General features: G+C 40.7%; 1 protein-coding gene and 1 long non-coding RNA gene across 7 annotated transcripts; one reads left to right on the top strand and one right to left on the bottom strand.

Moving 5' to 3' along the window:
- The first annotated feature begins 2,325 nt into the window (after window positions 1-2,325).
- Window positions 2,326-27,471, top strand: XPA (XPA, DNA damage recognition and repair factor). 6 transcript variants are annotated; one of them, XR_007146318.1, is made up of 7 exons: window positions 2,327-2,629; window positions 4,585-4,695; window positions 9,709-9,814; window positions 12,481-12,646; window positions 15,381-15,498; window positions 17,996-18,225; window positions 24,523-24,652. XR_007146318.1 is itself a non-coding variant. In XM_047830115.1 (6 exons), the coding sequence occupies exons 1-6, from the start codon at window positions 2,458-2,460 to the stop codon at window positions 19,063-19,065; spliced, it is 843 nt and encodes a 280-aa protein (XP_047686071.1). In that variant the 5' UTR covers window positions 2,326-2,457; the 3' UTR covers window positions 19,066-20,511. The 6 variants fall into 6 exon arrangements, 2 of the variants coding, with proteins under 2 accessions (XP_047686071.1, XP_047686072.1); XR_007146319.1 differs by lacking the exon at window positions 24,523-24,652 and adding an exon at window positions 18,896-19,027; XR_007146320.1 differs by lacking the exon at window positions 17,996-18,225 and adding an exon at window positions 15,616-15,704 and having other exon boundaries at window positions 2,329-2,629; window positions 24,523-24,624.
- Window positions 4,358-6,960, bottom strand: LOC125150331 (uncharacterized). The gene is made up of 3 exons (XR_007146321.1): window positions 6,380-6,960; window positions 4,576-4,640; window positions 4,358-4,491 (listed from the first exon to the last, which is right to left on the bottom strand). It is a non-coding gene; the product is annotated as an uncharacterized LOC125150331 (long non-coding RNA).
- Window positions 27,472-27,481: the final 10 nt, after the last annotated feature.

Raw genomic sequence — 27,481 nt, forward strand, 5'->3', positions numbered from 1 at the left:
GAGGGGCAGAGAGTGAGGGAGACAGAATCTGAAGCAGGCTGCAGGCTCTGAGCTGTCAGCACTGAGCCCGATGAGGGGCTCGAACCCAGGAACCGTGAGATCATGACCTGAGCCGAAGTCAGATGCTTGACTGAGCCACTCAGGTGCCTCTCACTGTGCTTTTGATTTGCATTTCCCTAATGATTAGTGATGAGTATCTTTTCATGTGCTTGTTGGCCATTTGTATATTGTCTTTAGGAAAATGTCTCTTTAAGTCCTTTGCTTATTTAAAAACTGGGTTCTTTGCCTTTTTGTTATAGAGTTATAAAAGTTCTTTATATATTCTGGATACTAGACCTTTTCAGATATATGGTTTGCAAATATTTTCTACTGTTCTGTGAGTTATCTTTTCATTTTCTTGATGGTGTTCTTTGATGTACAAAAGTTTTACATTTTGATGAAGGCCAATTTATCTAATTTTTTTTTTGTTGTTTATGCTTTTGATGTTATATGGAATTTAAGATTTTGTCACCTGGACAAGGTCAATGTATAGGGAGAGAAAGGGATCTGAGGGGAAAGGGAACAGGGATTCCTTGAGGTCTTGATCTCCAGTTCAACCAGAAGATCTGAGCATTTATCTGGTTTTTATGATGTTCTTCAGCTTATATATGTGTGTGTGTGTGTGTGTGTGTGTGTGTATATATTCAATAAATAAGAATATCTATATTGAATATATATATGTTCAATAGATTAGAAAATATATATTGAATATATATATGTTCAATAGATTAGAACCACTAGGTTGTGCTGTTCAAATTTTAACTATTGAATTTTAACCATTGAATTCTAGTGTGAAACCTCAGTATGCCAGGTTGTTCTGAAAACTAGTCCTAAATGGTATATGCAGTAATTAGAACATAATGTTTTCTGGTTTCAATTAAATTTCATTTGTAATAAAAAAGCATACATTTTTGGAAATGCATGCAATGTTTCTTGCAAAATGCTCCATTTACCACTCACTTTTGGAAAGTCAGGATTTGGGCCAAATCCAAACCCCTTGTTTACCTGGTGGAACCTCACCCTCACTGAAGTAATATTCCATGGAAAAGGTAGCCAAGTTTATGCATACCAGCTTTGGTACCAGGTGCTGCATTTGCCTCATGTCAAACAGCAGGTGAGAGTTTGAACCCAGGGGTTTCTCATATCAAATCTAAGACTCTGTCCCTTAGGCCATGCTTTCAAAGTACAGTCAGATGAATCGTCTATTGGTCTTTCTTGACTGGCACTACTATTACTACTAGCTGCCCTTATTTTTGGAAGCTTTCCATATGCCAGGCATTGTGCCGAAAATCCTTACATCTGATCTTTCCAACAACCCAGCGAGTGTTCCATAATTATCCTTGTTTGACTACTGAAGAAACTGAACTGAGGTTAAATAACTTGTTCACTAAGGTCACACAGTGGTAAATGTCAGAGCTAGAACTTAACCCAGATCTGACTCCAAAGCCCCTATTCAGAACCACCAAGCGAACTATTATTTTAAAGATGACTGGGTACTGATGGGAATGCAAGCTGGTGCAGCCACTCTGGAAGTTTGAGGTTCCTCAAAAAACTAAAAATAGAACTACCCTACACCCAGCAATTGTACTACTAGGCATTTATCCAAGGGATACAGGTGTGCTGTTTTGAAGGGACACATGCACCCCCATGTTTATAGCAGCACTATCAACAATAGCCAAAGTATGGAAAGAGCCCAAATGTCCATCGATGGATGAATGGATAAAGAAGATGTGGTATATCTATACAATGGAGTATTACTCGACGATCAAAAAGAATGAAATCTTGCCATTTGCAACTACGTGGATGGAACTGGAGGGTATTATGCTAAGTGAAATTAGTCAGAGAAAGACAAAAATCATATGACTTCACTCATATGAGGACTTTAAGAGACAAACCAGATGAACATAAGGGAAGGGAACAAAAATAATATAAAAAAGGGAGGGGGACAAAACAGAAGAGACTCACAAATATGGAGAACAAACTGAGGGTTACAGGAAGGGTTGTGGAAGGGGGGATGGGCTAAATGGGTAAGGGGCAGTAAGGAATCTACTCCTGAAATCATTGTTGCACTATATGCTAATTTGGATGTAAATTTAAAAAAATAAAAAATAAAACAAGTTAAAATAAAAAAAATTAAAAAAAAAAAAAAAAAAAAGACTACCGGGTACTGAAAATTGACCTCGGCCTGAGTCCTCCCAGGTGACCAGCAAGCGGTTTCCCCAGCGCAGGCGCAGACCCCGCCCACCGCCCCTGCCTTTCGTCCCCTCCTCCTCAAAGTGCGCAGGCGCTCTCCTCGGAGGTTGTATGGTGAAGTCAACGCGGAGGTGGTGCGGGCTTCCCGGCGGGGCTGTGGGCAGGCTTCGGCGCGCTGATGCGCTTGCGCGGGGCTAGATCCTGGGCCCTTTGGGGAGCGTGGAGATGGCGGCGGTTGGGGGACCTTCGCCGGAGCCGGCGGCTTCCGAACAGCCGGCGGAGCTCCCTGCATCGGTGCGGGCGAGCATAGAGCGGAAGCGGCAGCGGGCGCTGATGCTGCGCCAGGCCCGGCTGGCCGCCCGGCCCTACCCGGCGACGGCGGCTGCGGCTACCGGAGGTTTGGGCCTTGGCGGCGCTGCCCCTTCCCTCTGGCGGGCCGGGTACCAAGTCCTGGGCGTGGCGTCGGCTGCCCCCTTGTCTGTGCTCCTGTCCTTCCGCAGTCCCGGGAGTCCGCTCGGCGGGCCGTGTCAAAGCCGGCTGTGCGAGACCGCCGGCGGGTCCGCGCTGGACCCCGGGCTTTCCTCACTGCACCTGGGCGGCCCAGCTGCCGTCTTTAGCTTGGGGATGCGGCCGCTCTCGCCGTCGGGAGGTACCAGCCAGTGTCGGTGGGCGCCTCAGCTTTCCCCTTCTGCTCTCTTCCTGCTGTGCCTCTAGCAGTCCCAGCGGTAGTCCTCGTATAAAGCTTTTAGACTTGTAACCCATTGCAGGAATAATTCTGCACCGTTCCCGAATTCATCAACTCAACAAAGGTCGATTGAGTACATATTCTGGACCCGGCACCGTGCTTGCTACGTGCTGGGGCACCAAGAGAGGTGGTGAGCTCCTGCCTTCGTGGGGCTCTCAAGAGTAGCGCTTGTTGTGCTTCACACCTTTCAAGTTAGCTAATTTGATTCTGTTAACTTGGAAAATAATTAGGGCAGGGTTTGGTACTGGTATTTTACTGAGGTGGTAACTGAGGACCAGGAAAGGAAAGGGATCTGCTGGGGTTCATAGGATCAAGTCCAACAGGTTAATCGGGACTAGAATTGAGGTTATATGATACCGGGTTCAGGGCCTTTCCTTGCCACCGACTGCCTCTTCTATGCAGCCATCTCTCAATTTTAAGAAGAAAGGCTGTTATTATGTCTAAATGTTATCTTCCCCCCTTGCTTAGGGCAGCCCTTAACTGCGTGTCTGTCATCTATGTATGTACGTTGCTGTGGTGTAATTTTCCACTGGAGCCAAGTAATAATCTTCCCTAGGGATTGAAAATATAGTTTGGTTGACATGCACTTCTTTAGGACCACCTCTGTAACACGAAATACACATGTTCCTAAAGCCACGTCCCATACTGTATGAGTAGGTGAGCACATGTAGAGCCCTTTTCATCAGCCAGAAGTAAGGAAGAACGCCAAGAGTCTGGGGCTGGCAGCATGTCTTTATATTTATACTGACCCTGAATCTGCAAATTCCAGCCACTTTTAATGGTTCTGGTTTCATCCTTTCTGTTTTCTAGTACTTTTTTTATTAGTTTCTCAACTTGAGACGTTCTGGAGTCGGGACAAAAAGTTGTGCATTTGCGTTAATATTTGTGATTCTGTAAAGGTTTGTAGATCTGTACTAAATGGCTGTGGAACCCGGGTGTGTAATAGAACAATAAGCTGGTATAAAACTTTTGGTCATGGAAAGCAAGGTAGAATGAATATTCTGTAAGGTTTCCCAGGTACTGACCCAAGAACTGAACTGTGCTGTAACGTGGTATACAACCCGTTGTGCTTCAAGAGTTAGGTTTGGTGCTGAGATTTTTTATCTTTGCAGTACTTTTATTTCAGTGTACCGTACAATTTTCATTTTCCGACTGAGCTGTGACATAGGCCATGAAAAAGACTACTCCAGCTGGAGTAGTCAGGACCATCACTTGAGCAGGTGCTCAGTCATGCCAAGACAAAGCCCAGTTTCTCCGCTGCCCCACCTTGCTGTTTCCCCAGACCTTTAGCACCACATTCTAAGCAAGTTCTTCTCCGTCTTTTTCATGGCATATGTCATAGATCAGTCTTTATCCACAGATGATGTGATTATGTATGTAGAATATACAGACTGTTTTACTCCTTTCCAACCTTTATGCCTGTTTTATTTTCTTATCATCTTCTGCTAGCTGGGCCCTTCAGTATAACGTTGAGTAGAAGTGTTAATAGTGGACATCCTTGTCTTGTTTGATATCTATTAAATTTAAAGAAAGTTCCTGTTTATGCACAAGGGAACTTAAGGGCTTTCCTAGTTAAATCATTGACCACTTTTACTTACTTTTTATAGGCGTGGCTAATGTAAAAGCAGCCCCAAAGATCACCGACACAGGAGGAGGCTTCATTCTAGAAGAGGAAGAAGAGGAACAATGTACAATTGGAAAAGTTGTCCATCAACCAGGTAAAGTGTATTTCCAGAAAGTTGGTATCTAGATTGGTCATTTTGAGTTACATGCATAATTCTTTGCAAACTGATGTTAAATAATACCTTCTTATAATCAGTGAGCAGGTTAGCTTTATAAGAGTGACAAAGTTTGGCAGTTTTGCTGGTAGATTAAAAATTAAACAGATTTAGCAATGATTAATTTAACTTGGGGTTTGTATACTTAGGTTTGTTTTATGATAGGCCAGAATAGCCAATATATTCACTGGTCGAATACTCAGTTATCTAGATAAGCTGAAATAAGGGGCTAGAACCCAAGAGATACAATTTAGGACATTCTTTCTTTTGTTTGTTTGAAGGAAAAAAAATGGGATATGTATCTGTATATATTTATCTTGGTGAGGCTTAAAAAACCCATTCTAGGGGCACCTGGGTGGCTCAGTTGGTTAAGTGTCCAACTTTGGCTGAGGTCATGATTTTATGATTCGTGAGTTTGAGCCTTGCATCAGGCTCTCTGCTGTCAGGGCAGAACCTGCTTTGGATCCTCCGTCTCCCTCTCTCTGCCCCTCCCCCACTGGTTCTCTTTCTCTCTACCAAAATAAATAAATAGACTTAAAAAAAAATGCATTCTAGTTTTAGCTGTGGCAACAGAAATGTTATGTATTCACCAAGATTGGTAATAGTCTTGTCCTATTCTATGTGTGCCTAAACTCGTTTCAGAAGCTGAGACTTGAAGGATTAAAATATTTGTTCAGTTTGGGTGCCATATTTAAGAGGGATGTTGACACGTGTATAGTGTCCACAACAGGGGGGTCAAAACAGAAGTCTTCAAATTGACACGTGAGGAACAGTTGTCAAACTGGTTAGGTTTAACTTAGGAACATTTCTAACTGCCTGCAAATGCAAGAAGTGCCCCATTGTGGAAGAGAGCTCACACTGTGATTTGCTTTGGAGGGCAGAACTTGGAACAGTGGGTGACGATTACAGTATGGTGAGAGAGTATAATGAAGGAGTGCCTTACATATACTTAGCACTTTGCACTTACAGAATGTTGGCACATAGAGCATGTGAGCCTTATGGTGACTCTGAAATGGAAAAACTTTCTAACTATGTAAATTGCTGCCTCTAAATAGCAAAGCATTGGAGGGGTTCAGAGATTAAAAGACCACCTGACCAGGATGTTTTAGAAAAGCCCTGTATGAGGAGGGAAGGCATTGAATGAAAGATCTTGAAAGTCTCTATGCTTTTATGGATATGAAGACTCATTGTAACTTTTTTCTGTAGATTTTGGAATCAACTGTGAGCTGTAAAGCCTATGCTTTTATTTAACAGATCACACAACAAATATTTATTGATAACCTATTGTAGTGCCTTCCTGCTTAACTAAGGTATGCATGTGGCATTGCTTGGTATGCTGCTGCTTGTAATAAGAACTTTGGTAAGGAATCTGTGGAAGTTAGGGAAAGTGTGTGTTGGTTTGCAAACTGGTCTGGTGCACAGACGGCAAGAGAGACCAAAGAAAGAGACCACTCCAGATTGGTAAGTGGCAGTGTTAATTAGCAAGGGAACTTATAAGGCTTGTCTTGGGTGGCTGCAAGACAAGCAGATCTCTGCACCCACCTGCCAAATCTTAACAGTTTATATAGAGGCCTTAACTGGGTTCAGTCACATATTCAGGTCAGGTGGCCTCAATGACACTTACTCTCCCAAGGCTTTGTCCTTGGAACAGCTCCCACTGTGGGATTGATGGGCAGAATGTGCATTCCAAGAACAGGGTAGGGAGTGAGGAGTCTCTAATTGCCCAGGTCTGGCTCATGGGTCAGCTGGCCATCATGTCTTCTCCGTTACTTCCTTCAATAGTGTCTCCTTTGGGAGGCCAATTAGAAAAGGCCCTCATTCTCTGGGCTTAGTTTGGGCCAAGGTTCATGGCTTAAAAAGTGGTCATGGGCTGCATTTTGGCCCCTGTTTGCCCCCTTGGCCAGATGCCTTTGCATAAGGGGGCTGGCACAACTTGATGTGGCTGACCTGTGTGGGTAGAAGAAAACAGGGAGAATGATTAATATTTTCTATCACGTTTTCTTTGTTAATTTTAAAGACCCTCAGCATAGCTGAGAAAATCAAAATTATTTGAGTCATTTGCCTATAAAGCAAAGCCTGTCAAATGCTTTTATAATCTAGAACAGAGGTTCGTCAGAATAACCAAGAAGATGATAGGGGAAAGTGGGGGTGAAGGGGATCTAAAGGTATAGACTTTTAGTTACAGAATAAGTCATGAAGATGTAATGTACAGCATGGCAATTAGTTAATAGTACTGTACTGCACATTTAAAAGTTGCTAGGAGACTAGATCTTAAAAGTTCTCATAAGAGAAATTTTTGTAACTATGGCAACAGATGTTAGACTTATTGTGATAATTTCACAATATATGTATAAATATTGAATCATTATGTTGGACATGTGAAACTCATACAATATAGCACTTACACCTCAAAAAGATATGTGTGTGTTGCGGGGGGGGGGGGGGGGGTTGTATACACACATGTGCATGTGTTAGCTCTGTCCACAGAAAGGGACTTGAAGTGAAGATAGCCCAGTAGCAATGAGCATACCTGGTGTCCCGATCTTAGATTCCGATACTGTTCCCCCACTAACAGGAACCAGGGCCCTTCAGAGAAATAGCTGATTCTAGGGTTGGGGCAGGATGGCTACCAGGTGAGTTTGGGGCATTTTGTAATGCCAGTAATATATAAGTATTCAAAAAGTAATAGAGGTATGTTACAGGGACATAAGAGCCAGCTTGAAGGGGCTCCTGCTGGCCACATCTGAGATAAATTGAGCACCAAAGTAATTAAGGACACTAATAAATTATATACCATTGGAAAATACAGGAATCCATGAGTCTATACCAATAATAAATACATGAATAAATGAATGGCCAGTGGGGAAGGATCTTGCATACAGTTGACTGCCAGTTTCCACATGGCAGATTTAAAGGGATTGATGGAATTGAAAAATCATTATGTAATTTAAAACTTTTCATTATAAAGAGTTTTTAAAATTAGGAAAATATCTGCACCTTTTATGGCTTTTGATTAGTAATGCTATGCAGTAGCCTCCTAATTGGTATTTCTGACTGTAGTTTATCTCCATTCTAACACGTTCTGTAATCAGTTTTTTGAAGATATCATTTTGACTATATTTTAGCTTTTCCTTTTGTCTATAGCTATGTCCCTCTAATATTTTACAAGGAAGAGTGATTTTTTTTTTTTTAATTTTTTTTTTTCAACGTTTATTTTTTTGGGGGGACAGAGAGAGACAGAGCATGAATGGGGGAGGGGCAGAGAGAGAGGGAGACACAGAATCGGAAACAGGCTCCAGACTCTGAGCCATCAGCCCGGAGCCCGACGCGGGGCTCGAACTCACGGACTGCGAGATCGTGACCTGGCTGAAGTCGGACGCTTAACCGACTGCACCACCCAGGCGCCCCAAAGGAAGAGTGATATTTTTGTTGGAGTTTGGAGATTAGTGGAATTGAGGGATGGTAGAATATTAACTGACCTTGTGGTGTTGGGAGTAGGTAAGGGAAGGCAGTGGTAGGAATATATTGAACAAATTGTGAACAAATGGCAACAAATGATAACTCTTCCTATTGGGAGTTGTGGTGGTTCTTAGAGCTGGGGCTTGGCAGTGGCAATCATCCTGAAGAGAACCAATTGTATAGGATAAAGATCCCTAGCTAGGTGTTTGAAGTCCTTAAAAAAAACTGAGGTTTACCTAGTGTAGTTTCTGCGCTGGGAATTGAGGGTAGATAGCCAAATATAATCTTTACCCTCAAGTTTACAGTCTTGTGGTTGAGATCAATGCATTTGCTCTGTTCATGGTGGTGTTGGGGGCCGGGTGGAATGGAGGGAGAGAAAAAGTTTCCCATTTGAAAGTGAATCCTGTGTTGTCTCTTCTAGTGTTAACTTGCTCTTTGCTGCTTTCCCCATGTTATGTGTTAGTGCCCATCTTCCTGTCTAAGCAGCTCCCTCCCCTCCCTTCGAGTCTGGGACTAACCTTTCTCTCAGAAGTATGGTGGTAGGCCAGATAGGGTCCCCACAGATGTCCACCGTCTAATCACCCTGGAACCCATGATATGTTACCTTCTGTATCAAAAAGGAATTTGCAGATATTATTAAGGTTAAAGACCTTGAGATGTGGGAGATTATTCTCTATTATCCAGGTGGGCCCGGTATACTCACAGAGATACTTAAAAGTAAAAGACAGGAGAGAGGGGCGCCTGGGTGGCTCAGTCGGTTAAGCGTCCGACTTCGGCTCAGGTCATGATCTCACGGTCTGTGGGTTCGAGCCCCGCGTCGGGCTCTGTGCTGACAGCTCAGAGCCTGGAGCCTGTTTCAGATTCTGTGTCTCCCTCTCTCTCTGCCCCTCCCCTGTTCATGCTCTGTCTCTCTCTGTCTCAAAAATAAATAAACGTTAAAAAAAAAAAAAAGACAGGAGAGAGTCACAGGGAGATGTGATTATGGAAGAAGCCAGAGTGGTGTGAGAAACTGCTACTTCCAGCTTTGAAGATGGAGGAAGGAAGTCATGGGTCAAGGAAGGCAGGCAGCTTCTAGAAGCTGGAAATGGCAGGTAATAGATTGTCCCCTAAAACTTCCGGAAAGGAATGCAGCCCTGCATACACCTTGACTTTAGCCCACTGAGACCTGTGTCAGACCCACATACTTCAGATCTGTAACATAATAAACTTGTGTTGTTTTCAGTCAGTGAATTTGTGGTAATTTGTTACAAGCAGCAATATGAAACTGATACAAGTACCTCATACATAGGTTTTGTGTTCAAAAATACTTGATGAATTGATAGTTTTTTCCTTAAAATTTTAAGGTAAGTATAAGATTACCTAATCATGTTTTGTCTTTTAGGTAAATGTATTTGCATCAGTTATAAAGTACATACTGATAAATTTAAGATAGGGGAAAATCTATTGTTCTGTTATAAAAAAGGACACTTAAAGAATTAACCTTCCTTTCTTTAGGACCTGTTATGGAATTTGATTATGCGATATGTGAAGAATGCGGTAAAGAATTTATGGATTCTTACCTTATGAACCACTTTGATTTGGCAACTTGTGACAACTGCAGGTACTTACTTCAGACAGTGTTCTCAGTTGCTAAAATTTAATGTTTGCATGCAGCTTTAGGGCAAATCAATAATTAGAGCCATTTGGATTTAATATTTTCTTAGTAATTATGACTTTTGTTTTGGGTGTTTCCTAAAATTTCTGTGACTTCCATCTTGCTAAAGAAATACGGAAGCCCGTGCTTGTGAAAGTTATGATGTGTCGCATAAACAGGAAGGATGGCCCTGATTCAGCCATAGATATGTCCTCTCCTTTCTGTGGGCCTGGTGGGTCTTTACCATCTCTCAGTAGCAGGTTCCTAACCTCTCTCTTCCCCCAGCTGCTAAGGGTCCCCTGTGCTTACCCCAGTGTGTGTAGACATACTGGTCAGAGGACTGGGGCCTTCAGTGAGAGGAAGGGAGTGAAGCGTCTCCAGCCACTCCCCTGGCACTCTCAGAGCACCCCCTTCCATGCATGCTTTACTCTCCTGAATGGGCAGGGGGAGAAGAGATGAGGAAAACTCACATTCTTCTCTCATCCGTTTTCTTCTTTTCCTAGCTGCTGTCCTCTTCTTCTGTCACCCCAGGATAATCCTTCTCATTCCACATGGTTTTGTCCCTGCTGTTTACCCCAGCCGCATCCTGTGTTGGTGTCTTTCATGCCTTAAGACCCTACCTTGGAGTCTTACTTAGCCCTCTTATCTGTTCCCTGGTCCCACTTCTTGGACCTGCTGCCCTAGACCTTTTGCTCACCTGCCTGGAGGACTTGCCCTTTCTGAGTCCCTGCTGCAGCCATCAGGAGTCATCCCCATTGACTTGTTGCTGTGTAGGATCTTGAGAAGATAGAATCCTGAGAAGATAGAGATGTTTCTGGTCTTGTGATTGGATCTGTGACTGGAAATGTTTGGCTCCTGTTGGAATTACAAACAATATAAAGTCTCTTCCCATTGACACACAGTGGTTAAGGTCCACAGTATTGTCACTGTTTAAAGTACGGATAGCTTTTGGGAACAAAATTACCACGCATAATCTTATTTCCATGAGAAATTGATGTATCACTTTAAAGAAAGTTGTGGAAAGTAGTCTGGAAAAAAGATATTTTTAAACTTCAAAGTAATTAGGAACACAGCCCTCCATTCTGTTTCCTTTCAAAATTATTGAAGATTTTAATTTTAGTACAGTGTTGTTTACCTGTCACCTCCTTTAGCTTAAACTTCCAAATTATTTAGCTTTCATAAAGTTATATCTAATGTTGAGTCTCCCCTACCTGATCTGTACCTCATTTCAGTGAAGGCCAGTTTTATTTACCGTATCTCTGCTTATCCAGTGTTTATTCCAAATCCATTTGGCTCTGTTGTTCATTCCATATCCTCACTCAGTTTATCCCCTTACCCCCTCACCCACTTCTACCTCAGCTGAGGCCACCATCAGCCCTTGCCTGGAGCACCGCACTGGTGGTCTTCTAACTGGCCTGTGTCCCCCACTTTGCACCATTGGCCTCTTCTATGTAGATGTTTTAGTTACAACTTGTCAACGGTTCTTAATCCATCTGGAATAGAATGGTCTCACTGCTGCTTACAGGGCCCCTGCCTGTCTTTAACTTGATCTCCCATCGTTCCTCACCTTCTTCCCTCCCTTTAAGCCTTCTGGTCACACCGGCTCATTGCAAAGCACATTCCTGCCCTAGAGCTTCTGTTCTCTCTGGTTAGGATGTTCTTTCTCCAGCTTTTCAAATAGGATGTTCTCTTTTTATTTTTTTTAATGTTTGTTTATTTTTTGGGAGAGAGAGAGGGGGAGAGACACACACACAGAATCTGAAGCAGGCTCCAAGCTCTGAGCTGTCAGCACAGAGCCCGACACGGGGCTTGAACTCAGGAGCCATGAGATTATGACCTGAGCCGAAGTCGGACACTTTAACTGAGCCACCCAGGCACCCCTTGATGTTCTCTAACTTTTTAAGGGCCCTCCTCAAATGCCCTCTCATCAGTGGCCTTCTTTGATTACCCAGTCTACCAGAAAATTTCTTTTCCCTTGCCATGCTTTATGTTCCTTTATAGCACTTTTATCTGTCATGATGTTTGCTTATTGATTGTCTTCTCCTAACCAGAATGGGAGCTTCATGAAAAAAAGGCTTTGTTTTCTTCTTTGCTGTATTCCTAGTACCTGTACCTAGTACCTTCCATGTATCTGGCATGTATGTGGAGAAAAAATAAATGAGAAGAACTATGTAATTGACTATGTCTCCATTTTTACCTTGGCTTTGAAAAAGCTCAAAGCCAACTGGAAACTGAACTGTGTTGGGACAGTTGGACCTTGCATATTTATATTCCTTATAGCTCACTCATCCTGACTTTGTGCTTTGATTTATATTTTCTTACTCATTGAGTCTTAGTTCTCCATTATATTTACTGTACTCATATTAAGAGATTTCAAATCCATTGTGGAAAAGAGGGACTTTAAGTAGAAAAGAAATTCTTAGAGTGTTAAATGACCTGGATCTATGGCTAATATAATCTAGCTTCTCCAAATAAGTATTTTTCTGTTAGAATTTTTATGCTGCTAACTTGACTGTGAGAGTCCAAGGAAAAACTTTTATGTTTAGGCATGCATGCCCCTAGGTTGTTGGACTATTTGAAAACTTAGTTTATTTAAAGTAGCTAACTTAGTATTGGACTTCATTTGTTTTCAGAGATGCTGATGATAAACACAAGCTCATAACTAAAACAGAAGCCAAACAAGAATACCTTCTGAAAGACTGTGATTTAGAAAAAAGAGAACCAGCTCTTAAATTCATTGTGAAGAAGAATCCTCATCATTCACAATGGGGTGATATGAAACTCTACTTAAAATTGCAGGTCTCTGATAAGTTATACTCATGTTAAACCCTCGATCAGGTGAAGTTTGAACAATAAACTAGTGATAATTAGTTTAGTTTTTGCTTACAGTTAAAAAGATCCTTTTCCTTTTGTTGTTTTGCTTACAAGTTGCAGTCATATGTGATGACATTTAATAACATTTTACTTTTTGGAGTGGTACTTTGGGCAAATATATTACTATGGAGTAATGTTACTAGCACAATTAGGTAACTAAAAACTTGGGAGTTAAGGGTTAGGCTCCATTTCCCTACACACCCACCCTCCAATGAAATTCTTAAAAAGTTTCAGGAATTTCACAAATGCCTAAGATCTAACTCCACTTGGGAAATAATCATCTGGAACCCTGTCAAGTGTCCAAGTAACTCTACTGTGTCTCACAGTGGATCTTCTCAATTCCTCATGTGGTGGTGATGGTGGTATAGGTGTGCAGAGATAGTTACCCACACCCATAAGGAGTCACTAGCAGCCTCCTGTATCTATCCCACAATGGTACAGAGGTTATATTTTTGTGCCAGTATATAAAAAAATACGGGGAGGCATTGCTTTAGAGCAGTTTGATTGGAAAATACTAGAAAATCCTAGTATCTCCAAATAAAATTAAGAAGCTGCATTGTAGGGGTGCCTGGCTGACTCAGTCAGTAGTACATGCAACTCTTGATCTCAGGGCGTGAGTTGCTTCATGTTGCTGTGGAGCCTACTTAAAGATTAAAATAAATAAATAAATAAATAAATAAATAAATAAATAAATAAATAAATAAATAGTAAAACCAACCATTTATTGAATTTTATTAAACCTAAGACACTGTTGATTAGAAGATTCACTATTATTTTATGTACCATTAACAATTAAAAAATGCCAACCCAATGCTTTCTCATTACTTGAGGCTTTTATTTTACACTTACTGAAATAGTGCCATCAGACTTAGTATAGTTTATTTTATTTTTTTGTTATACGTCATGCTTGTGCATACATAAATAGGAGAATGCAAGTACGGGTAAGATATTCCTAAACTTCTTTGCATTCAGAGTCCAGTTCTTCTGAATTGCCTTTTGACTCAGTTGTTAAAGTACCAGAAAGCAGATTGCTGCTGCAGCATCTTCAGGGGTATTAAATTGTGGAAAATGTGATGCTTTAGAATTTAGGAAATGCCAGTATATCCCTTTATTATGTTAAGAGGAAATTTGAGCTTGGCTACCTTGATTGATATTTTGGTCCCCTTAACATTATTGTGAGAGAGAGCCTAAGCATAATTCTTAGTATGTATGTGAGTCTCCTAAATGTAAATAAATATTATAAAGAGTAAAGATATTATAATGCAAAGTTTTTAAACAAGAGTAAAGGCTTTTAGGTCATTCAGGTACCAAAGTTTAAAAAGAAGTTGATACTCTAAAGATCAGAAATTAGTCAAGTGGATGGAAACTGTAATGAACTGAAGAGGAGGAAAGGAGTAGTTATGGGTTCTCTGTGGTAGGAGGGTTTTTGGAGGCGACCTCATACTGAGATGGCTGTGGCTAAGTTTTTTGGTGAGTGTGACAAAACTTATCAGATGCACCAACTACTTGTACTTCTGTGAATTTATGTGAAAACAATGTATCCGAGAAATAATTATAGTCAGAGGACAGCTTTTCTATTTATGGTCTAATTAAGCATACATTTATTGAGGGTTTTATAGGCTTAAATAGAAGTATTATTGAGTTTCTAAGCACTAATTTTTAAAAAATTATTTATTTTTAAATTTACATCCAAGTTAGCATATGGTGCAACAATGATTGCAGGAGTAGATTCCTTAATGACCCTTACCCATTTAGCCCATCCCCCCTCCCACAACCCCTCCAACAACCTTCTGTTTGTTCTCTATATTTAAGAGTCTCTTATGTTTTGTCTCCCTCCCTGTTTTTATATTATTTTTGCTTCTTTTCCCTTATGTTCATCTGCTTTGTCTCTTAAAGTCCTCATATGAGTGAAGTCATATAATATTTGTCTTTCTCTGATTGACTAATTTCGCTTAGCATAATACCCTCCAGTTCCATCCACGTAGTTGCAAATGGCAAGATTTCATTCTTTTTGATTGCCGAGTAATACTCCATTGTATATATATATACCACATCTTCTTTATCCATTCATCCATCGATGGATATTTGGGCTCTTTCCCTACTTTAGCTATTATTGATAGCACTGCTATAAACATTGGGGTGCATGTGCCCCTTTGAAACATCATACCTGTATCCCTTGGGTAAATACTTAGTAGTACAATTGCTGGGTTGTAGGGTAGTTCTATTTTTAATTTTTTGAGGAACCTCCATACTGTTTTCCAGGGTGACTGCACCAGTTTGCATTCCCACCAGCAATCTAAGTGCTATTTTTTTAAAGTTTATTTATTTTGAGAGAGTGCACTCGAGGAGGGGAGGGGCAGAGAGAGAGGGAGAATCCCAAATAGGCTCCACACTGTCAGTGCAGAGCCCAACATGGGGCTCAATGTCATGAACAGTGACATCATGACCTAAGCTGAAATCAAGAATGGGACACTTAACCGACCGAGCCACCCAGGCACCCGTCTAAGCACTATTTAATCTCTTAAAAAAAATTCAAATACTTATAAAATTGCCTTTGAGTGAGATCATGTTTTGGTGCTCACGGATTTAATCATGAAAACTTTATAATACTTAACAACTCTGAATGACAGCTTATTTAAATATGGATTCTGTGTTGTAGATTGTGAAGCGGTCTCTTGAAGTTTGGGGCAGTCAGGAAGCGTTAGAAGAAGCAAAGGAAGTTCGACAAGAAAACCGAGAAAAAATGAGACAGAAAAAGTTTGATAAGAAAGTAAAAGGTAAGTGGCTACATTTATCTCATGAAGGACCGTGTTTTACTGACTTGCAAAAAGACTTTAGCTAAGTTCTTCTTGTTTAAAGATCTGTCACCAGTAGATTGGTATGTTTTTTCATAGATTAAAGAAAAAAAGACTTAAAGTTTGCCCCCAGTAGGTGTTTGAGGCTCTCGGTGCAAACCTCACAGTACTGCAGTTCTAAAAAGCATGTAAGTCCTCCTCTTAAAGTGAATTATGTTTTTATGTAGGAATAGTGGGAGGATCAGGGATATCTCCCTGGTCAAGGATATGGTATCAGTTTAGTCTTAATTAAATATGACTAACAGGGTTATAAACACCAAGGATATCCACCAGCAAACTTCTCTAATTGCTTAAAATGAAAAAATTCTGCCTCGGTGTTAGTCATCTAATTTAGTAGCTAGAAAGAGCCTTCTCGCGTCAGTGGGTCTAATCCTTTTTTGTTTATATGTGAGTAAAAGACCTAGAAAGGTAGAGTGACTTGTTAACTACATCATTATTAGCGAGGTGGGACTGGAACCAGGCTTTCCTAACTGAAAGTCTGCATTGGTACATTCATTCCTCTGTCCAGACATCTGTCTATCCATTCCTTTGTCCATCTATCTCCGTATTTGTTTGTCCATCCATCCAGTTACGCATATGTGTGTAAGTCTGTCGTCATCCATCTGTCCATCAGTGCATCCAGGAATTAGTGTCAACTGTGTTCCATGTACTGTGCTGACATAAATGCTGGAGTCAGAGTTGGTCAGAAGAGAAAGGCCAGTAAACTTAATGTCATATTGGAGCATGATAAGTACTGTGATAGTGGTGAGCACGGGGTGCTCCCGGAGCACTAGGAGCATTGTTTGCTGTATCGCAGAATCCCTAGAGAGAGTCTTACACAGTAGGCATAAATGTTCCTTATACAGTAATTGTCGAGTCCCAGTGTGTATATAGTGTCAGGTGTATATAGATAGCACATATCCTATGTATTTACAGGGCTCTGCATATACTGAATTGATCCATTTAAAATGAGGGTCTTAGCCATAATAAATACTTTTGTATGTATTTAGGATTTAGAAGAGGTTTTGGAAGATAGTTCAGATGTCTTAAAAAAGAACAAAAAATTTTTGAATATAAGCCTGCCTTGTTTCTTCGTGAGGATATGTTTTCCTCTCTTTTCATCATAAGATTAATTCATGTGCAGTGCAGAAAAGTTAGGAAACTGCCAAGAACTTGTATTCTAATTCCCAGAGACCATCAGTAGTGATGTTTTAATGTCTGGTTTTTTAGTTCTTTTCAATGCATAGACCCTTTAAAATTATTTCTTATAAAAATGGAATTTTATGAAGCTAATTAAAACAACCTCTTAATATCCCTATTTATATTTTTATGTGAATTAGTTACTTAAAATACCAGCTCCTGAATCAGAGGGTAAGCACACTTTTATGACTTTGTTAGAAGTTTCCTGTTGCAAACTGTGCCATATAAAAGCATTTCATTGAAGAATCTTCCCCAAATTAGCCACTGCTGTACCAAGCCATTGAAAATACCTGCAAGAATCAACTGAGAGGCTTTGGAAAGACTTTTAAATTTAGTCCTTTTCATCTTTTATTAGGTTATGCTCTACCTCATGCTTTACTCTAGCCCTTCCTTCTTCCTGTGTCAAGGAGAGCCCTGAAGGGTACAGTAACAGAGGGCTTCTTACTGGGTTTGAAAGAGGAGGGCAGAATTACAGACTAGTTACACATCAGCCTGGGGTTTTTACTACAGCTACCCTGAATCAGTCACCTCAACTCTTCCTTCTCTACTGCCTCTTTAAGCAACTTTCCTGGTGGTGTTTTGGTACAGACAGTAATATATGGATAAAGGAGTTAGAAACTTAGACCTGCAGAGTGATCAAATACTTTAAAAAGGAGGGCTATCTGTAGTTTTTATTGAGATACTATTTCCTGTAGTTTGGTCAAGATGTCTTCTTCTAAAGGTGGCTAAATTTCTCTAATTTGACCAACAATAAAAGATGATGGCATCTGTTTTATGCTTTTTGCTATAAAAATTAAGATAATCCTGTAGATCAACTATTAGTTTGAATAGAACAGTTCTTTTGAGATTTACATAATTTTCATAGGTATTAAATATAATTGGCTGTATCAAATTGCTGCCATTAATCACCAGATAAAACTGGATTTTCTTCTTCCTTGAAGAGTTTGAATTTTCCCTGAATTTTTTCTTGGACATCTTAAGACTGGTTTCTCTAATTCAGTTCATTTCCTGTCTGGATGAAGCATGCCTTTTTGAGGAAATTTTTTCTGAGTGGTTACAGAAGTGGTAGAGTTTCCAAGTCCCTATAAATCTTAGAATGTTCTTCTGTTTCCTTTGCATTTGAAAACCTGAGTTCTCTCTCAACTATATAAGCATTAGCCCATGTCTTCTGGTGTTTAATGTGCAGAGGTCAGCGTGATACCCTCTTTAATTATGGCTTCTTCTTGTTGGTTTACTTTAGAGGTTGGTGAATATGTTCCAGTCCTCCTGACTAGGCCACAAAGGGCTGAGAGTGGAGTAGACACTGTAGAGATTAGAAACAAGGACCTTACCATGCAGTTTGCTCAGAACAGAGAGGAATAAAAGCAAGTCTAAAAGTCTTTTAGTTGAAAAGAAATTGGAACCTGGTTCCTCTTGGTCTTCTGGTTTTGATCCACAAAGAAGCTGACACAAAGCTTACTTAATGTAAAGGTAAGAGATTACATTTACCTGCTTTTAGAATATGATCTACTTTAGCAGTTTGAGAAAGAATTGATCTTACTACAGAAGAAATTTAAGTATAAATAGCATAAAGTATTTACAAATACAGACAAAGTGAGAGACAAGAATTGTCAGCAAATTCACATTGTTATAGATCTCTTCAATCCAAGAAGGCATAAGTAGAAATGATGGCGTCACTGCTGCTCAGTTTAACTGGATTTCAGAAAATGCCCTGCGTGCTGGCTTTGCTATCAGATGAGAACTTTCAGTTGGTGCAGATACACGGAATGTTTTGGGCTTGCATGCCTCTCCACAAATAAAGTGGAGAGGAGTGTAGCTTTAAAGAAAAGCCTTAAGTTTTTTCTTACCTAGTACTGGCAGAGGTTGGCCTTCTAAAAAATGGAAAGTGATTCTTCATTGTTTGTTACTATGCACTTTCCCCCCAAAAGAGGTGGGTAAGAAAAGCCCATTTGGGGGCTCTTTCTAAGTGAATGGAGATTTTACATCCCGGACCTGTGGTTATATGTATGACCATTTTCAGGCTTCTGTCAGCAGTTTGAAGGACACAACTCCGTGTTACTCTGCTTCAGTTTATGGAGGACAAGATAAGATCAAAGCTTCATGTTATTTTGACATTTCCTTGTGATTTTTTTCCCTGTAGTTAACAAGGAGCACCCTGAGTCAGAACTTCCTGCCGTCCTATCAAGTGTTCAGAAACTTTGGTCTCCTTCAGCTAGTTCTGTTGTGCGTGTTCCTCAAAAGCAGCATTGGGCCTCTTCGAATACATGCTGCCTCTTGTACAAAATTAAGATATTAAGCCAAATAAAATAAGTTTTAGAGTGGTATAAACTAAATTTTTCATTGAAACAAGGATTTAAGGGAAAACTTCTTTGGGTAAAAAGTATAAGCAGTCTCTGAAGATATCCATAGCAAGACACTTGTAAATGTCCAAGAGAGGTAGCCCACAGCTTTCTGTGCTGTGAGCTTCTAGGCCGGTGGGACTAGGAGATTGTAACACGGAAACCCGCTGTGTTGTTCTGCTCAGCTGGGCTTTCTGGGCTGTGTGGCACGTTTCCTCCTCCCCACCCGCAAGGTTTCCCTAGATCTCCCCAGGGCTAGTGAATCTTTCCCACTCTTGGAGGCTCTGACCTTTCTGCCTCCCTCTTCTCACTCAGCAGTAGGTGGTGACCTCTGCTTTCCTAAGTTTTAAGTTGCTTAAATGAAGTAACATAAACTTATTAATCTTTAATTAAAAACATTTTAATTTCACCAGATGTTGACATTTTGCCACATATGTTTACACACACAAACACACACACACTGCTGAACCATTTAAGAGTTTTCTTGCAGACATTGTGGTTTTTAATATTTCAGCATGTTATCTCCTGTAAACCATGACGTTCTGTGTAACTGAAAACAGTGTCACAGTAAGTTTAATATTCATAAAATGCTATTGTCTAGTATGTAATCTTTCCCCAGTTGTTCTAGTGTCTTTCACAGCATTTTAGTTGTTGGAACAAAGGGGTGGTCAAGGGTGATGCCTGTGTGTACTCTTTTAGGTCCTCACCTGTTTTATCTTTCATGACATTGACATTTTTAAAGAGTCCGCCACCTGTTTTGCAGAATGTCCTTCTATTCAGATTTATTAGGAATAATTAGGAAGGAATGCTTCCTAGGTGATGTGTCCGAGTGTGTCACATCCGGAAGACACGCTAGACCAGTTCTCTAAGAGAGTGATACTCCGTTTGATTGCGTGGTTAAGGCGGCATCTGCTAGATTTCCCCACTGTCAAGGTACCCTTTCCCCTTTGTAATTCGTAGGAAATCTTTGGGTTGGACTCTCCCATACTGCGGGAACACCCCATTCCTTAAGTCTCACTCAAGTTTTGGTACAACGGGGATGATTCTTGCCTGTGTTTGTTGTTACTAGGGTGGATATAAATGGTGATTTTCTATTTCTGTTATTCTTTCTGTAATTCTTATTTGGCTTCCTTTGGGAAGAAGACCTTTTTTTAGTATCAGTTGGCTTCATGGATTCTTACTTTCAAATCAGTGTTACAGTCCATAACTGATGCATTTTGAAGCTCAAATGGTCTCAAATTTGGCCTCTTCCAGCTAGCTCCTGACTTTTTAAGTTTCATTTTGGAATGGAGTTCAGACTTCCATAAAATTGCAAAGTATAGTTAAGGACACCCACGTATCCTTTACCCAGATTGATAATATTGTTGGGGCACCTGGGTGGCTCAGTCGGTTAAGCGTCTGACTTTAGCTCAGGTCATGATCTCACGGTTCGTGAGTTCGAGCCCTGCATCGGGCTCTATGTTGACAACTCAGAGCCTGGAGCCTGCTTCAGATTCTGTGTCTCCCTCTCTCTCTGCCCCTCCCCTGTTCACACTCTCTCTCAAAAATAAACAAACATTAACAGACGCATTGTTAATGTGCCATCTGTACTCTGTGCACACAACACACACTCTTTTTGGAACCATTTAAGAGTAGGTTGTACATCATCACCCTTTACCCTAGTACTGCAGCGTGTGTTTCCTAAAAATAGCAGTGTTCTCTTACAAAACCAAAGTGTAGTAGTGATATTTTGATCTAATCTGTCATCCATATTCTAGTTTTGTTTGTTTACCCAGTAATGTCCTGTGTAGTTTTTCATTATAGTACAGGATCCAGTCTAGGATCAGGCATTGACTTGAGGTACCAAGTCTTTCTAAATTTCTTTATTATGGAATATTTCCACAGCCTCTCAGACATTTTTGAAGAAGTCTGTTCCCTTCCCCACCTTGCCTTTTTAGAAATGTTTTTCATTTGGGGCTTTTCTGATGTTTCCCAATGGTTAGATTCAGGTTATGCATTTCAGGCTGGAGATAGTACATAGGTAGCAGCACATCTAGGGACAGATGTCCATCTGCCCTTGATAAGCAAAAAAAAAAAAAAAAAAAAAAAAAAACAAACCAAACAGATAACCCTGCTTCTCCTTAATACCTCCTTGGAGATTTAGCAGCCATTCATGGATGGTTCTTGCCTGAAGCAGTCTTCAGTATACTCTTTGCAAAAATTGTTTTCTAATTTCACTGCTCTCTTCACAGTTAACCAGTCAGAAGTCCACATTCCACAGCATTCCTTCTGCCATTTATTTATTATTATATGGATTCATGAATTCCTGTCCTTATTTGTCTCAGGTTTGGGCCAGTAGGAGTCTTCAAGCTAGCTCCTGTGTCCTTTTGCCATGTCTAATCATTTGTTGAAGGTTTCTTTCTAGCACAAAATACGTGAATATATTTTTATGTCTGCCCATATATATTATAAATTAACACGCTGAGTTCACACTGCTATAGCCAGTTCTAATCCAGAATTCTAGGGTTCATTCTAGTTTTCTTATTTGTAACTCCCTTCTCTGACAGTGAGAACCTGATTCCCATTATCCTTAATGTGGTTATCTGACTGACACCCGTTTGTGTGCTGCCTCCACTGTAGGGAGATCCTCCTTCCCTTTCTTGGGCTCCCTCTGCCCTACCACAGATGCCTGCCTGCCTTGCTTCACTGAATGGCTGCTCAGGAAGTGAAAGAAGGCAAAAAAATGATAAACGTATCAGTATTTTAGTACTTACTTTCTAGTCCATTTTTCCAGGAATGTCTAGTAAATACTAAAGATTTACCTTCATTTCTTGTCATTGTTCTTGATCGACTAGCTGAAGGATGGGAAGAAAAAGCCGTAAAGTCAGTAAAAACCTGTGTTTAGTTATGACCAATTATGGTCCGTAAACTAGATTTTGTTGTAAGTATTCTTTTAGCATTAAGCAAATATTTTTCTTATTTATCTTCTGGAGTTCATGTAATGCTCAAAGCAGGTAGAGGTTAGCTTAGTAGTGACTGAGACTGGGTCAGATTTAGAGTGTGTTTTCTCAGTGGAGTAGTAGAGGAAAAGTGGCTAGGTAGGATACTTTTTATCAGAACAAAGTTGAAAAGTAGTTATTAGAATTCAAACAGGAGACCTCTTCCTGTCATTAGCTGAAGCCAGGAGGCATCTGTGCTGGTCAGCACATGATTTCACTTTGTATTTAGAAAATGTCCTAAGGTAAAATAATAAAAGGATGGGGCATTCCAGATACATCTAGAAAAATTTGCATTCTTCAGAGGGAGAGAATATAGGAAGAAAGATCGTTTGGATGAACACAATTTTCCCCATAGTTTGGAAAGTGTCTAGAGGTGTATACACAGAAGCTTGACAATAATGGTGTGAGATAAAGTGCTTCTCATCCTGGAGGTGTGAAAGGCAGCACAGCTTTAGTGGTTAGTAACACAAAGACACCTTTGCCATTGACTAGTGGTTTGACCTTAGGCACAACATACGTAACTTCTTTGGGCCTCAGTTTTCTCAGCTGTTGAAACTGGGATGATAGTTTACTTATCTTAGAGGGTTGGGAGGATTCACTGTGTTTATAGATTCAGTGCTTAGAACAGTGCCTGATACATAGTCCTGTGTTTGCTTATCCTTCTGATGCAGTGAAGGGCAAATTACAAAGATGCAAGTATTTAGATACTGCTTATCATAAATCTGAAAGAGATTAAAGAAAATGTGTGATTACTTGGTGTCCAGTGATTTTTTATGGTTGAGATTGTGTAACCTACTCTTTCATAGGTAGTGCCCCTGTCAACAACAGTGCTGGGCTTGATGGATCACTGGTCAGAACAGAGTAACGTAAACCGTGTTGCTTATTATTAATTTGGAAACCGAGAAGTTACTAGCTTAATTTTCAGTTAACAGTAAGCATTTGGTGTCTTCAGGTAATGCGGTGTGAACTTTTTTTTTTTTCAATGTTTATTTATTTTTGGGACAGAGAGAGACGGAGCATGAACGGGGGAGGGGCAGAGAGAGAGAGAGAGGGAGACACAGAATCGGAAACAGGCTCCAGGCTCCGAGCCATCAGCCCAGAGCCCGACGCGGGGCTCGAACTCCCGGACCGCGAGATCGTGACCTGGCTGAAGTCGGACGCTTAACCGACTACGCCACCCAGGCGCCCCGCGGTGTGAACTTTTAAAATGTAATTTGGCTTAGTTGCTTTCAAAGCATCCAGTTTTTTTTATTTTTTTATTTAAAAAAAAATTTTTTTTTTTCAACGTTTATTTATTTTTGGGACAGAGAGAGACAGAGCATGAACGGGGGAGGGGCAGAGAGAGAGGGAGACACAGAATCGGAAACAGGCTCCAGGCTCTGAGCCATCAGCCCAGAGCCCGACGCGGGGCTCGAACTCACGGACCGCGAGATCGTGACCTGGCTGAAGTCGGACGCTTAACCGACTGCGCCACCCAGGCGCCCCCAGCAGTTTTTTTAAATGACGTTTTCACACGATGCAGTGGGAAACATTCTAAACACTGGAATAAAGGACTTGGATTCATATGCTATCTTTGTTCTCTTTCCCTACCTGCAAAAAAATAAAGTGAAATAAAATAAAAACTATGGTTCTTTCCAGCTCTTAATTGTCTCTGATTCTTACATTTAGGTGATACAAGAATGCAGTAATTGGCAGTCCCTCTTCTAAAATATTGCTCTCATTTTATAGGATAAAGAACTGAATGACCTTCAGGTCAGGTGCAAAAGCAGTTTTTCTGAGATGAGACACCAGCATAGCAACAGAGTTCTTGGCTTTCTAGTTATCAGACGTAACTTGATCTGCCTCTTACAGAAGTAGCTCCTAACATATGGAACTTTGAAGTTCTCCTTGTACTGAGTCGTCCCAGCTGACACCCCTTACCTGCTGTGGCGTCATTTTCCTTAGCTGCTTGAATAAACCCCATTCTTTTATGATCTTTCTATTCATCTTCTGAAGTTTTGTGTTTTGCTGTCCCTCTAACCCATTTACCCCATTTCTCTATCAACCACTTCACATGGCTCCCAACAGTGAGGAGTAATTTCATAGGCCAAGCTTGCCATGGTTCTAGAGTCAATTTTGTGGGGCGCCTGGGTGGCGCAGTCGGTTAAGCGTCCGACTTCAGCCAGGTCACGATCTCGCGGTCCGTGAGTTCGAGCCCTGCGTCAGGCTCTGGGCTGATGGCTCGGAGCCTGGAGCCTGTTTCCGATTCTGTGTCTCCCTCTCTCTCTGCCCCTCCCCCGTTCATGCTCCGTCTCTCTCTGTCCCAAAAATAAATGTTGAAAAAAAAAAAATTAGAATCAATTTTGTTATAAAAGTAACGTAAACCGTTATTTGGTTTATACATACACCCCTGGTGGATTTGGGGATTCAGCTGAACAGCATCATTGAAAAACTGGCTTTTATTTTCTTAGAATTACGGCGAGCAGTGAGAAGCAGCGTGTGGAAAAGGGAAACAGTTGCTCATCAGCATGAGTATGGACCAGAAGAAAGCCTAGAGGAGGATACGTACCGGAAGACTTGTACCATGTGTGGCCACGAGCTGACCTATGAGAAAATGTGACTCGTAAAGTGTAACGTTGCCACAGATGAACCGGACACTCCTATAAATCATGCTTCAGGAAGAAATTTGTATGTTGTGGCTTAAAAGCAAGTTTCAGTAAGGGTCCAGCAGGTTTGGTTGTAGGCATAATACTGGGTCTGGGATTGATTTTTTCTACAACAGGGATGGGAGCCAAGGGGTGGAGTAGGTTCAGAAGTTAGGTTAAAGCCAAAATTGAGAAATAAGAAACCAAGCCAAACCCTATATTGGAACAGGAGGAAGAGCTTTTAGTAATGGCAGAAGCTGGCTGAACAGGATCCTTCTCCTAGAAATAACGGATGGTGGTAGATCCTGAACCCAAGGCTGGCCGGGTCTTCTATACCCTGTCTCCACATAAGGGAACTGGGGAGCTGTTGTTGGATAAGCCCTGATTCCCAGCAGGAAGTGAGTTGTGGGAGTCTGATCATGTTTCCTGTATCCTTGGGGTTTACCACCATAGGCCTTAACGTCCTTGTCTAGGTAGCCCTTTTCAAATCCAGATTCAAATGGAAAAACAGCCATATTGTTTTACTGATCAAAGAAGGTACTGTTAGTAAGTTTATCATAACTTGCTAACATTTTACTGACCATTTACCATGGGCCAGGCAGGGATGATGCCAAGTGGCTTACGGGTATTCTCCTATAATCCTGGGATGGAAGAGAACTTCTCTGTTTATTTAGCACTTCTAAGGGAAGTGATCACCTACAACCCACCATCACCCCAGACATATGGATCAAGTTTACCCATTTAGTTCTGCCTCTGTCTTATCAAAAGGCTTACAAGGTAGTTATACTAATAAGAGGATTTGATCCAAATGTGCCTGATTACAGGGTTTGTGCTTTTTTCTTACAAAAACATTCAGGTTAAGATAAACCGCATGTTTTCAAATTGTTCTTTGACCTGGCTTTTTTAGTCCTGTTGCTACAAACAGAGAAATAGGATGTTCAAGTACAGCTTGAGGACAAGAGTACTGAGGGATCCAGGCAGCTGACAACAGCATTACTGCATGGGAGATATAGAGCCCTTGAGCCACATGGACCTAGGTTCCAATTCCATTTTTTAGCTGTGGGCCTTGGGTAAGGAACATCCTATTTCCTTTCTAGATCAGATCTTGCAGATTATACTTGAAGAAAGGCAAGTCTGAACAAGTCCAACCCAAATAGGCTTAAGACTGTAATTACTAATTGTTCTCTATACAAGTATCCAATATAGAAATGTTTTATATAAATATTTAAAAGTTTAATGTATTAGTCAAGTTTTTTTTTTTTTAAAAATGTGCCAATTATTCATTCAGTAAAAACTGGACAGTGGGCAGCAAGACCTTCCTGGGACCATGAGAAAACTTCCAGCTTGAGGACAAGAATACTGAGGGATCCAGGCAGCTGACAACAGCATTACTGCATGGGAGATATAGAGCCCTTGAGCCACATGGACCTAGGTTCCAATTCCATTTTTTAGCTGTGGGCCTTGGGTAAGTTACTCTGTGGGCCTGTTTCTATCTGTCGGATGGGCATGATCCTCTCAGGACTGTTTGAGGATTACATATGGCAGATCTGTAGCACGTGGCATCTAACAGCCACTTGTTAATGAGCACATTAATATATATATAGTATATAGTTCCCAATTTGTCTAGTTTCTTACATCTTTGAAATTCGGTCTGTAGTTTTCCCTAAAGGTAGCTGCCAGACTGTGAGCAGGGTCACATCAGTGCATTCTTGACATGAAGAGAGGATCCAAGAAATTCCTCTAGAATTCGAATCAAGCAAGTATAATTAGTCAAACTGCAATACATTGTGAAAGATTTATAAGTCAGTTTAGGGTCAAAGTTCCCAAAGCCTTAAAGGGTCATCCTTTTGGCTTCTTGAGGACAAGAGCCATGTCTAACTGAATACTGTTTGTGGGAAGGAGGAACAGTATAACCAAAAGAATATTTAGCCAAGAGCCTGGGTTTTAGACTCCTTTCGGCTGGTAACCTGCCATGCACACTTAATTCTGTGAACAATTCTTGTTTTGCATGGTATGGTTATTTAAAAATCCTAGGAGTTCCCATCTCTTGACTATATTCTGTAGTCACCAAATGAAGGGTACTCCAAAGAGACCATGTAACAATATGAAAAATACTAATACAGCATAAATTTATGACATAAATAAGTGAAAGATACCTATGTTGTACAAACAGAGAAATACTACTTATCAGTTGTGGGGTTGTTGATAAATTTTTCCTCAGGTTTAATGAAGGCTTATTAAAATGCTAGAAATTTGCAATGTCAGATAATTCCCTATTTTGCATATTTTACATGTGTACTCATTATCTTAGTTAAGCTTTAATACCATGTAAGAAACTGGCTCAAGAATTAGTAACTCCTTGGACTTAAATTCTATAGAAACAAAGTCCATACCTACAGTACAGTTTTAGCCAATCCAAACTAGCTACTTCTATTTCCACTTTAGCATGTACTTCATAATTGGACCTTGGACAAATCTGTCTCAGAGAACAGAGGAAATGACCGGACAGCTCTAAGGTAATGGTTCCCAAACTTGTCCACACACTGGCAATCACCCGGGATCACCTGGGGAGCCTTAAGAACTACGGCTGTGTCCCCCGCCTCCCTGTGGTTTAATTTAGAAAATAACTTTAAAGACTCTCAGGTGACTTATATTCAAACAGATTTGGGTAGTGCTAAATAAATAACACTTAATATGTGTAACATTTTAAAACACTAAGATCTGAAGAGAGAATTCTGAATGAGGGAAGAATTGTGAATGAGGAAATCACCAATCTTAAAATAGA

This window comes from Prionailurus viverrinus, chromosome D4 (assembly GCF_022837055.1).
Source record: "Prionailurus viverrinus isolate Anna chromosome D4, UM_Priviv_1.0, whole genome shotgun sequence".
Lineage (NCBI taxonomy): Eukaryota > Metazoa > Chordata > Mammalia > Carnivora > Felidae > Prionailurus > Prionailurus viverrinus.